Raw genomic sequence first — 13,327 nt, 5'->3', positions numbered from 1 at the left:
TGTGCTTCTACAGGTAGTTGGGGTTCAGGGAGCTGTTTGTAAAGGACAGACATAACCGGTGGTGTGAAGCGTTAAGTATGGAGGAAATGTAATTATGGATATCATGTCATAGCTCTGAGGGTTGAGCCATGTTGGAGCCGGACCTCTGGAGGGAATTTCTTTGTCTAGTCTTAATTCTGAAATGCTCTGGCTGTTATTGAGAGGACTGACTGGTCCTCTGTAGCTACAGCCCCTGGCAGAGTGGAGAATTTCACACACTATTATCTTCTAGCCAGGAAACCTTATCTGATATTAAAAACAATGACTGGATTTCACTGAGTTCAAAACTGACTTTACCCAGATGAGCAGTGAGCACCCCATTCCATAGAAGCCTCTTAGTAACACCGGCATATCTAAACTCTGCCGAGCTCAATGTCAATTTGTCAAAGTAGCAGGAGATAGCAAAGAGAGGAAAAGGGCTACGTCGAATCCAAAGTTGGATATCGGTCAGGCTTTAAATTGGCTTTGTTCTTGAAACCATGTGTAGTGCTGCTCTGGTAATGAATAGCAGCTATAAAACAGGTTCTGACATCCTATTCATTCTTTTACGTTTTCACTCTCATGCGTTGGCTTTTATTCTACAACCTGAGGGTTTTTTTCTTCGCCTCATTCCTAATTGGAATGAAACCTAAATATTTGATGCTAGTTAATGTAAAATGTTCAATTATTCAGTGGAGGTGATAAGAACAAGTAGGCCTAGCGTCAACCCAAGTAGCCATATCACGCCATTCCCATAACTTCAGCACTCCAGCAGCCATTTACTCCATTACTCCTAAATCAACAGTCAGCTTCACTAATGACACCCATCCATCCAAACCATAATAACTGCAGCCGAGGTAAGTCACACTTTGAGCCACGGGAGGATGAGATTGCATTTATACTATGCTGATCCAACCCCTCTATCGATCTCTCTAACAACAGCAACTACAGGATCCTAGAGGCTCACAACCAGCTCCATGATGACATCAGACTGTCAGATCTCTTCCATTGGCTGACTGCATTAGTGTGGCGTGATATGGTTACTACAGCATTCACAGCTGTTTGCTGACTGGCCAAAGTAATGCTCAAGTAGCTCACACTATTAGTCTGGAGAAATTGGCTGTTTCTGAGGTAGGGCCATTAGGGCCACTTAAGGTCTGGCTGGTTAACAGAGAGAAATAACGGGAGGGCGAGGCCCAATGGGAGGGCGAGGCCCTCTCCTCCTCCTCATCCTCCTCTCCACTCCTCCTCTCTATGAATAATAGAGAAGACTTGTTCTAGTCACCGACACATCTACCTTCTGCTCTTTTATTTATTTAACCTTTATTTAACCAGGCAAGTCAGTTAAGAACAAATTCTTATTTACATTGAAGGCCTAACAAAAGTCAAAGGCCTCCTTGCGTGGACGGGAGCTGGGATTAAAAATTAAAAGTATAGGACAAAACACACATTACGACAAGAGAGACACCACAACGCTACATAAAGAGAGACCTTAAGACAACAACACAGCATGGTAGCAACACATGACAACAACCCGGTAGCAACAAAACATAGCAGCAGCCCAACATGTTAGCAACCCAACATGGTACAAACATTATTGGGCACAGACAACAGCACAAAGGGCAAGAAGGTCGTGACCCTCAGACTACATCCATCCAGGAAAACATAAATAAACACAATGTTTTTGTACCAATCAGTGAAATACGTAGGCCCACTGAATGGTACAGTAGCTGTGAAAGATGAATCTCCTTCACAAGTATCTGAGAAATCTGTATCATAGTTTCTCTGTACACTCCATTTTTTACAATGTTAAATGTAAAACAAATCAAATTTAGAGACACAGGAGTCATCATACAACAAGGACTGTGCCAACTGAGCTAGTCTACCGAGAGACACTCAAATGAATGAAGAATAATTCTGGGTCAAGTTGTTGTTTTTTGTTTCCTGGAAGAGCCACGGCCTGGGTACTTACAGTCAGAGAGATCATCCACTTGAAGTTCTCTCCATATGACAAGAATCAAGATCCATTCATTCAATACCCTAATGCACCGATGAATACACTTACAGACAAACTATACGGGGCACGTTAGCATCAGGGAACCAACCGGAAGCATTTTTGAGGTGCGGGCGGGTGAAACAGACCCATTGTAATCAACAAGACGCTTCAGCGGTCGCAGAAGGCCTTCCTGTTTGGACACAGCGGGAAACATCTAGGCCTACATGTAGCATACATCTCAGCAGCCTGGACATTTTCTGGGATTGAGCATACCATTGGGAACACCAATCGGAGCAGGATTGGAGCTGGGCAAATCCAAGGGAGGAGGACTCTCCATTTTGAAAGTAATCCCCTCCCTCTCCCTGTGTCCACCACTACTGAAGCCCACCCATCTGGGATAATCCGTTAGGACAGCTGGTGTGTCGGAAAACGTCCATGACAACCTTCATGACTGACGCCGGTCAACTATGACATAACAGCACGGGAGCATAGCACAACGTAAGAACATACTGTACATGCAAGCAGACACTTCGGTGCACTTTCAGAAACTGCCACCAGAAATACGTGTTATGGTAATGACAACTGTAGAGGACAGTTTGTGTGTGTGTGTCAGCGACTATGACAGTGACAGTCGGGGGTGGTCTCTGTATGTCACGTGCAGATGGCTCGGTGGTTACGTAAAAGCATTTTAGGATTTCAGTAAGAGCCATTGTAAGGGATGTAATCATCCTAAACAACAGATTGGTCCCTTGGATGGAATTGGTGCGGTACAGTATTTGGAAAGTTCGGCTCAGCCACAAAATTCCCTGCCGTAATGGTCAGGTGCCCAATAAGATTATTTCATCAAACAAATGTTATATCTAAGAGTTGTGGGCCTAATAAGGAACACAAACAGATTAAACAATAAAAATGTTTAATCGATAGAAATTCAGTATGTGAGAGTATGTGATGGCTGGTTGTTCAATACTACAACCACAACATTCAAACAAACCAATCTCAGTTCACATCAACAAAACACAGTAATCTTGAAATCAATCAATCCACACCACTTTCCTAGAACCTCTCTCCACTACAAATAAATCAAGTCACTGGAACGTCATCTGTGGAGACTCATGGAAAAGGGTGAATAATCAGACCTTTGTGAGAAGAATGTAACCAGGAAGACAATGGATTTATGGTGTTAGCTCAACAGCACAATCAGAAGGAGTGGGGGTTAGAGTCCAGAGTGATGAAATAATGTCTCCAGGTAGCCAGGGCCGGATTACCAAAACGGATTGTAGGGCATGTCGCCCCCCCCCCCCCAGATAGCATATGAACACGTCGGTTTGGGCCCCTTGGAGGTCAGGGCCCCCCCAGATGGCATATGAGGGTGATTCTCATGAAACTAGTTTTAAAATGTCTGTAGCAAATTGAGTTTAAAAACCATGATGCATCTGCAAAAATCAACTACCATTCTGAGTACTAAAATGTGTAGCTTTTAAATAAAGATATTTTCACCTGAATTTTATACATTTTCATCCAAATTCTCATGACTGAAATTAGTACGGATTAAATTAAAATTGGGTCATTTTATATATAATATTTATAAAAAGCTAATTTATTTGACTAAAACACAAAATGATGTTGCTGTAGTTTGTCCCATAAATCATACAAATTGTATAATAGTTTAAGTTGACATTGTACATAACAAATATTATGGTTTAAACACAGTGTCTGTGTCTCATTACCGTAACACTTTTTCAAGTTCCTGTAAAAACTCCATTCAGTAAAAAAAAAAAAATATTCACCCATATACATCATCTAGAGGAGTAGTACATAGACCAGCACAAGTTTAGTTCATTTGTTCGCTTATATGCCGTCAGAATTAGGTTCTTATTCTCAAACACCCGCTTTACACCATTTGGCCTTCTCATTACCGAAATGGCTAAAAAGCTCAAATTGGGAAAAAGTCTGATTCAATTTTATAATAATAAATGTCAAATGAAATATTTGTATTTTCAGTGTTATGTTTAACTCGGGCCTTTTCATTATGGGAGATTTTTTTTTTTTATATTAGAAATATTGATTTGTTTATTACTTTTTTTGGACTTTGAAAACTGTTACAGTAACGAGAATGTTGGTACAATGCATAATATCTGATATAGATAATTACAGATCCTAATCTCAGTGATTCAACAGGAAATTATGTGAAAAATGACACAGTTTAGTGAGAATGACCCATGAACACGTTATAAGCCATGACAAAGTGTAGAATTGCAGGAATTTAGCTTTAAAACGGCAAAATATTCTCTCAGCCTCATGGGAAAATGTATAGAATAGCATGAGATTAGCTACAAAACTGTAGCTGTGCTAGTCCGGCCCTGCAGGTAGCCCCTTGGCACTGATGTAGGATGCGCTTACAGTCCCAAATTCCTAACCTTAACATTTAGGGGAGGAAAACACTAAACAGACCTTAGATCAAGAGTCAGAGACTACAAATCACCTGAGCTCATACTGTGAGGCCATGGACATCACTGGGGGCGAGCTCCCTGCCCTCCAAGACATATACTCAAAACGGTGTTTGACGAAGGCCCAGAAGGTCGTCAAGGACTCCTGTCACCCGAGCCAAGGACCATTCACTCTGTTACCATCTGGTAAGCGGTATCTGAGCATCTGGTCTCGGACCAACAGGCTCAGAGACAGCTTCTACCATGAGGCCATCAGACTGCTTAACAGCTAACCCTAGCTGTCTCCCTGCACAGACCTGGGCCCGGTTTCCCGATAGCGATGGAACTTAGGCTGACGAGTGTTTTAACGATGCATCTTTCCTACAACGGCCGAAGACATAACATGTGTTTCCCAAAAGTGTGTCATTGAGGCATGTGTCGATACTGATAGGATCTTACCTTAGCATTATAATTATTCCACAACACTGACAACAGATCAGTTCCTAGAGAGATATTATCACCTATGGCTGCAAACATTGAGGCGGCTTATTCGAATGTTTACTAGAGGTCGACCGATTAATCGGAATGGCCAATTAATTAGGGCCGATTTGAAGTTTTCATAACAATCGGAAATCGGTATTTTTGGATGTCGATTTAGCAGATTATTATTTTTCCAAATTCTTTTTTTTTACACCTGTATTTAATTAGGCAAGTCAGTTAAGAACACATTCTTATTTTCAATGACGGCCTAGGAACGGTGGGTTAACTGCCTTGTTCAGGGGCAGAACGACAGATTTTTACCTTGTCAGCTCAGGGATTCAATCTTGCAACCTTACGGTTAACTAGTCCAACGCTCTAACCACCTGCCTCACGAGGAGCCTGCCTGTTACGCGAATGCAGTAAGAAGCCAAGGTAAGTTGCTAGCTAGCATTAAACTTATCTTATAAAAAACAATCAATTAATCGATCATAATCACTAGTTATAACTACACATGGTTGATGATATTACTAGTTCATCTAGCGTGTCCTGCGTTGCATATAATCGATGCGGTGCGCATTCGCGAAAAAGGACTGTCGTTGCTCCAACGTGTACCTAACCATAAACATCAATGCCTTTCTTAAAATCAATACACAGAAGTATATATTTTTAAACCTGCATATTTAGCTAAAAGAAATCAAGGTTAGCAGGCAATATTAACCAGGTGAAATTGTGTCACTTCTCTTGCGTTCACTGCACGCAGAGTCAGGGTATATGCAACAGTTTGGGCCGCCTGGCTCATTGCGAACTAATTCGCTAGAATTTTACATAATTATGACATAACATTGAAGGTTGTGCAATGTAACAGGAATATTTAGACTTAGGGATGCCACCCGTTAGATAAAATACGGAACGGTTCCGTATTTCACTGAAAGAATAAACGTTTTGTGTTCGAGATGATAGTTTCCGGATTCGACCATATTAATGACATAAAGCTCGTATTTCTGTGTGTTATTATGTTATAATTAAGTCTATGATTTGATAGAGCAGTCTGACTGAGCGATGGTAGGCACCAGCAGGCTCGTAATTATTGGTCCTCCAATAATCGGTATCGGCGTTGAAAAATCATAATCAGTCAACCTCTAATGCTTACCCTATAATAATGCCCTAAATCAAGATTTGACACATCATTGTGCACGTTAGGCTACAAATCATGAAATATATTGAGGCAAAAATTACAGACAGTAGCCAAATAAAACTCAATTGAATGAACATGAAATGCATTTCAATATAATTTAAATATATGGGCCTATGAAGCCTATACTGTAAAAATGCTATTTAAACTTTTCATGCAGTCATCTCAGTTTTAATTTGAAGCATCTTTTTATCCTGCTTGTTTGTAACAATTGCAAAGACATTGGCAACTTTAACTGCAGTCACAGAGAGACAGATACACGTCTTGATTCTATGTACGGCGGAGATCTTCTGTGTATAAAGTGACGCTTGGGGAAAAACGCATCTAACAAAGCACTAAGCTGTTCCACAAGTGGTCTGAGGCAGTCGGTAAATAACAAACGTTTTCAAGGGCACATTTTGTAACGATGGTTTTGGGAAACAGCTCGGAGATTCAACAATGCTCCTACAAAAGGTTCTAACGATGAACTTAGCCTTCAGATGCTTTTGGGAAACCGGGCCCTGCACCTTAGTGACTATTGCCACTGACTCTCCACATTTTATATTGACATTTTAGTCACTTTATATGTAAATACAGTCATACTTGACATAGCACATTCATGATCTATTCTGTATATCCCATTGTGTACATACCAATATATTACTCTGCATACTACCTCTTCTATTACTTATTTATTATTGATTATTAATTATAGTACTGCAATGTTGAGGTAGCTAGCACACGAGCATTTCACTGCACCTTTTATACCTGCTGTATAAACTGTGTACGTGACAAAAAACATTTGATTTGACAGGCAGGCCATCATCAGTGGGGAATGTCATAGGAAACCAACCTCAAGGAGGAGGGGGGATGAAATCAGATCTAAATAACTCCTCTCTTGAGTCAGAGCTCCGCGGAAGAACACAGTCTACATGCAGGCTTATTGGTATGGGACATGACTGAGTGAGGCAGATTTACAGTCAGTCAGTGTGTTCATGTCTCCTCCTGCAAACAGACTAGATATCCATGACAATGAGGCAACCAAGGACATGAAGTGACATCCCTCCCCTTCAGGCCCTCTTATAGAGTGGTTCAGTTCCTAAGTGTCCAAACGCAAAACACAGAGTCATAGGCACGTACACACACACTTACTCACACACGCAGACAAGCACACACACATAACGGTTGTCAACCACTATGACTAACTGGCCAAGTCAAGTAGGCAACTTTTCCTCAATTAAGTAAATCAAATGTTGGCTATTCCCAAATGAGAATAGAGACACAGTACAGAGAGTGGAAAAGATTGGGCACTAAGCTGACATTGTGTTGTGTTGTTCCTCTGTGTTCTCTACAGTATCTGACAGTGTTACACAACACCACCTCCTCATTGGTTGATGCACCTCTGTGCTGATTGCAGGCAACATTCCATGGATGTGCTACTGACCTAATACATTCTTCAGAGTGAACAGCGCCGGCATGTGCCACACAGAAAGACCGACTTCAGCTATTTCTCAAACACCATCAATGTATGTAAGCTTCCTGTTGCAGAACTCAAACGCAAGTTACTCTGGGGCGGCAGGTAGCCTAGTGGTTAGAGCGTTGGGCCAGTACCTGAAAGGTAACAAGATAAAAATCTGTCGTTATTCCCCTGAACAAGGCAGTTAACCTACTGTTCCCCGGTAAGCCGTCATTGTAAATAAGAATTTATTCTTAACTGACTTGCCTAGTTAAATAAAGGTTACATTTTCCCCAAAAAATATATAGATAATATATGTGCCAGGGAAGTAGTCAGTGAAACGTCATTTAACGTAGTTCTGGATTTCACAATACAGAACATAAACCATTTCCTATTTCAGTTACTCAACAGTGAGTGATGTATGCTAGCTAGCCTAGGTCCCATGTTTTCTCTAAGATTGTATCTGTCAATCAAATGTAAGTAAGCTACAAAGCACTCAGGTTCAAGGCCATGTTTGCACAGGGCCACGCCTCCAATCAAGAAAGCTCTTACAGTGAGGACTTTGATACCTCCTGCTACAATAAAGTTGCTGTACTTTGCTGCATGGTCCTTCTATTGACTTCATTCAGCAGTATTACAGTAAATAACTTGAATATGGGTCACATATTCGGTTTACATACTTACTGTAAAATTGTAAATATTATACATGACTGTACATATGTCTGGTCAAATGTATTTGACCAGACATAAGCTTGACCACTATTTTTGTCAGAATATAACCTAAATAACAACTTGTTTGAATTTACTTTTTTTTGGCATGTCAAGCATTACGGGCAGTGTGGACGGGTGTGAAAGACAAAAATGTGCATCCCAAATGGCACCCTACAATTTTTGACCATAGCCCTATTGGCCCTGATCAAAAGTAGTGCACTACTATATAGGGAATAGGGTGCCATTTGAGACGCAATAGAGAATCTCCAGCATCTGTTGACTGTCTTCGTAATAACATGACACAGATACGGGCCAGCGGTTTATGGTCCAGCTTTAAAGCATTGGCGGCAGAGATTTCACAGAGTGCGAAAAATACTAGAGGTGTGTTTCTATCTACTAGGCTACATGTATTGTGACCTACACCTTCCATTAACCAATGTTTGAGTATAACTACCGGCCAACTGAGGATAGGACTGATTAACTGTCTGCTGCTAGACATGACGTTCTAATCATTATCCTCATTTTTCCTCACGTGTTCAATAGTCTTCCCTTTAGCCCAGAGTTTCCCAAACTCGGTCCTGGGGACCCAAATGGGTGCACGTTTTGGTTTTTGCCCTAACACTACACAGCTTATTCAAATGATCAAAGCTTGATGATTAGTTGGTTAATGAATCAGCTGTGTAGTGCCAGGGCAGAAACCAGAACGTGCACGAGTTTGGGAAACCCTGTTCCTATCTTTATCCTCATGTTCCTCACCTTTCTTCAATATTGGCTGTAAGGAGATTATTTTTTAATAATGGATTTAAAACTTATTCTAGCTTCAAAAGTGTTCTTCACCATCTCAGGCGATAATATACATTTTCCTAATGCATTATTTGGCAAGTTTTTCCTTCAGCCTGAAAGACTATAACATGTATACATCGCTACAGTATCTAATTGGATTGCCTCACCAACATCTCATCACCCCCAAAAAACTCTAAACTCAGTAAATTAAGCAAAATACTTGTCAGGTTGTCCTTTCAAGACAAACTAGTAGACATGCGGTTCTCTTATAATGCATGGGTTACTATTGTAGCCTACTTTTAAGCCTAAATATTACACTTGGGTTAAGCAAGTGGAGACTTGGTTCATGCCATGCCTTATAACTAACGAACTACACTTTCATACAGAGGGAGAGGCTGTGAGTGAGGAGACAAGTCCAGGTTCCATCCCACCACTAGCCTACACATATGTTCAGCATTAAACCCATGCTTCAAAACACCAAGTATGTTGCCTTCAAGTTTGTTTACGTCTTCCTCTGTGTAACACTATGGAGCAATCGTACACCATCTCTGGCGAACTGATGAAGGCACCAGTAGCACAGTAAAACGCCCTGAAAGCGATACCTGGGTGCTCCGTAACACCGCCTGTCAATCCCTTCAATGCACCCTGAAACATACCCTAAAATGCGTATATTGTTGTCAATTTGGTAGCTAGTTATCATACATTTCTGTTCATTTAATTTCTACATTACAGGAGTGAGTACCTTACATACAGCCGCGTGGCAGTGCTGTGGACATAGCCACGCGGTCAGTCAAGCTAAATAAACCGTCCTTCAAAACAATATTTAGGCTAGGTTACGATATTAATGTAACAACCACATTCATATTTGTACCGTGAGCCGCTGGTAACATTAGTTGTTATCAAGAAGCGGTAGATACAAGAGCGGTAGATACAATGTAGCAACTTCTTACCTTTGAGACGGTCATATAAGATGTGTCCGCAGGTGGAAAGATTTTCCGGAGAGGACTGAACTGCAGATGTGGATGGATGGCGGAGTGCTTCTCTTGCGGCGGGTGTCTTAATTTGCGGTATGTCTTGACTGTCTGGCTCGGTTTTGATAGCCGGCTGGCAAGTCGATTTACATGTCAGCTGTATGACTGAGGCGGTTACCATAAGGGTATATCTGTGTGAGCTCACAGACTTCACACACACACACACACACACTCACCGCAGTGATGAAAAAAATCGACAGGCGAGGTAAAGCTGTGCGGGACCCAACCTAGGAGGGGTGGAGTGGAAAGAGCGATGTTCAGAGCCGCGGAGGGAAGGGAGAGGAGGGGGGCTCTCTCCCACATAGAGTGGGGTTGCTATTGTAGTTCTCCCAGTCGTCTGGTCCTCTGGAAAACGGTCCCAAAGTCGTGGTCAGGCTTTGCCTTGCAACAGACTGCTCGCCTTCCGTCCACCGTGACCAAAAAGGACCCCTTTATTGACGTGCTATAAAGTAACCCCGGGAACAATCGTGGACGGTGCCTATGGATGCGACGTAGCTGTGACCTCACAGTGCCATTGATATTTAAAACAATGACAGGCTGCTAAGCAATATGGTCACTCAAGTAAAGAGCACCACTACAATAACACCAATAAATATATTAACATATGCGTAATTTCCTTGGAACGCGCTTTGTAGCCTATAAATGGCCGGTTGGCATACACGCGCTACAGGATGATCATGGTGCATATAATCCATTGAAGCATCTAAAAAGTATTTACTGTAAGGTAATAATTCCCTTATATGGGTCAATGCTGGCTGGATACTGGCACCAGTTACAGTGATGTCTTCCAACCCACAACCTATGTGCCTGGGCTCTATACGGCACTTATTGGAGTCATTTATCATAGCACTAAACACACACGTACACAAAGATTTTGTGTTGTAGATATGTGGTAGTAGAGTAGTGGCCTGAGGGCACACACTTAATGTGTTGTGAAATCTGTTGTGAATGTATTGTAATGTTTTTCAAATTGTATAAATGCCTTAATTTGCTGGACCCCAGGACGAGTAGCTGCTGCCTTGGCAACAGCTAATGGAGATTCTAATAAATACAAATACAAATTTAGCCACTAGAAAATGTGCAATAAAATATGACTTTCAATGTAATTGTAACAAGGTCAGAAATATTATGCTGCCGTCGGTGTTCCTTTATAAGGCCAATGAATTTACAAATAATTAAACATCTGCAAATATACAATTGATAGAATTACAGACCTGGTTACTCAAGCGTCTCTTACAAATAAATAATCGTCAATCTCATTTGATGTAACAGTCATTCATACTGTATTGTTTACATCCGTCATCCTAATCCATGTTATACAAACAAGTGACGCGCTGGAGAAGCTTTGTCTCCCCCAAGTGGAGGTACACTGTAACGGCATGATGATTTATGAACAGAGGGAGAGAACACTGAAGGGGACATTTCAAAGAGTAGGGTGATAATAGGTAGGTAGTCTAGAGCAGGGAACAAGCCTCACAGACTAGACCTAGAGCACGTGTATGGGTTATCATTATCTTGTCCAATGTGTCTGGGAACATCTCATGTAGGTAGGAGAAGTGCTCATCACTTGTATGTTGTCAGTGGGGCACAGGGGGTTGTACACACATATTTATTTATTTATTTCACCTTTATTTAACCAGGTAGGCAAGTTGAGAACACGTTCTCATTTACAATTGCGACCTGGCCAAGATAAAGCAAAGCAGTTCGACACATACAACCACGCAGAGTTACACATGGAGTAAAAAAACAAACATACAGTCAATAATACAGTAGAAAAATATGTCTATATACAATGTGATCAAGTGAGGTGAGATAAGGGAGGTGAAAGGCAAAAAAAAAAAGGCCATGGTGGCAAGGTAAATACAATATAACAAGTAAACACTGGAATGGTTGATTTGCAGTGGAAGAAAGTGCAAAGTAGAGATAGAAATACTGGGGTGCAAAGGAGCAAAATAAATAAATACAGTAGGGAAAGAGGTAGTTGTTTGGGCTAAATTATAGATGGGCTATGTACAGGTGCAGTAATCTATGAGCTGCTCTGACAGCTGGTGCTTAAAGCTAGTGAGGGAGATGTGTTTCCAGTTTCAGAGATTTTTGTAGTTCGTTCCAGTCATTGGCAGCAGAGAAGTTGAAGGAGAGGCGGCCAAAGGAAGAATTGGTTTTGGGGGTGACCAGAGAGATATACCTGCTAGAGCGCGTGCTACAGGTGGGTGCTGCTACGGTGACCAGCGAGCTGAGATAAGGGGGGACTTTACCTAGCAGGGTCTTGTAGATGACCTGGAGCCAGTGGGTTTGGCGACGAGTATGAAGCGAGGGCCAGCCAACGAGAGCGTACAGGTCGCAGTGGTGGGTAGTATATGGGGCTTTGGTGACAAAACGGATGGCACTGTGATAGACTGCATCCAATTTATTGAGTAGGGTATTGGAGGCTATTTTGTAAATGACATCACCGAAGTCGAGGATTGGTAGGATGGTCAGTTTTACAAGGGTATGTTTGGCAGCATGAGTGAAGGATGCTTTGTTGCGGAATAGGAAGCCAATTCTAGATTTAACTTTGGATTGGAGATGTTTGATGTGAGTCTGGAAGGAGAGTTTACAGTCTAACCAGACACCTAGGTATTTGTAGTTGTGCTCAAACACAAACGCTCAAATATGGAATTTATCATGGGACAACTGTTCATTGTGTGTTACTGTGAATGCACATTTAATTCTCAACAACCATGCATGTTATTCCAAGTGGATCACATTATGGGCTGTAGAAATTGTGAATGGTAGTGTCATGCTCAGTAACAGCCAATAACTCAACATGGAACACCTACCTCACAGGAACACATTCATAATGAAGTCATATTTATTGGGTGTGTTCTTGGGTTCATACTGCACAATAAATATTTTGATTTAAAAGGTCTCTCTGTAGCATCACAGCTGAACTTAAGTCTCTCTACAGTAGAGAGAGTAATGTTTCTTGTCATAAAAATATACCCAAGTACTATGATGCTTTAGGGCATTAAATATGATTTAGCGACAGCCTAAGGTATGGAATATCCAGTGTAGCGAATGTCATAATTCGCTGATAGAACATTTGAAAATGATACGTGTCCTTCTCCACACTTTCACAAAAACCAGGGGTGTCATTTCTAACTTAACTTACATTTGTGTATTTCTTGAACATTATTTAGTTGGCATTACCTTCCCCTAATCAACACTATCATTTGAAGGGTTGAACCAGGACTCTGCTGCATGCGGACCATTTAT

At 41.4% G+C, this 13,327-nt stretch overlaps 1 protein-coding gene across 1 annotated transcript in view; it reads right to left on the bottom strand.

Annotated features, from left to right (window-relative positions):
- Positions 1-10,446, bottom strand: part of coro2aa (coronin 2Aa) — a 54,732-nt gene extending 44,286 nt beyond the window's left edge. Inside the window, exon 1 of the mRNA XM_038981221.1 lies at positions 9,992-10,446. Within this exon, the coding sequence (XP_038837149.1) occupies positions 9,992-10,006 (15 nt within the window). The 5' untranslated portion in view covers positions 10,007-10,446. The remainder of the gene's footprint in view (positions 1-9,991) is intronic.
- Between the last annotated feature and the right edge of the window lie 2,881 nt (positions 10,447-13,327).

Source organism: Salvelinus namaycush, chromosome 42 (genome assembly GCF_016432855.1).
Source record: "Salvelinus namaycush isolate Seneca chromosome 42, SaNama_1.0, whole genome shotgun sequence".
NCBI classification, from domain to species: domain Eukaryota; kingdom Metazoa; phylum Chordata; class Actinopteri; order Salmoniformes; family Salmonidae; genus Salvelinus; species Salvelinus namaycush.
The sequence above is the reverse complement of the archived record's forward strand: the minus strand, read 5'-3'. Positions and strand labels throughout refer to the sequence as shown.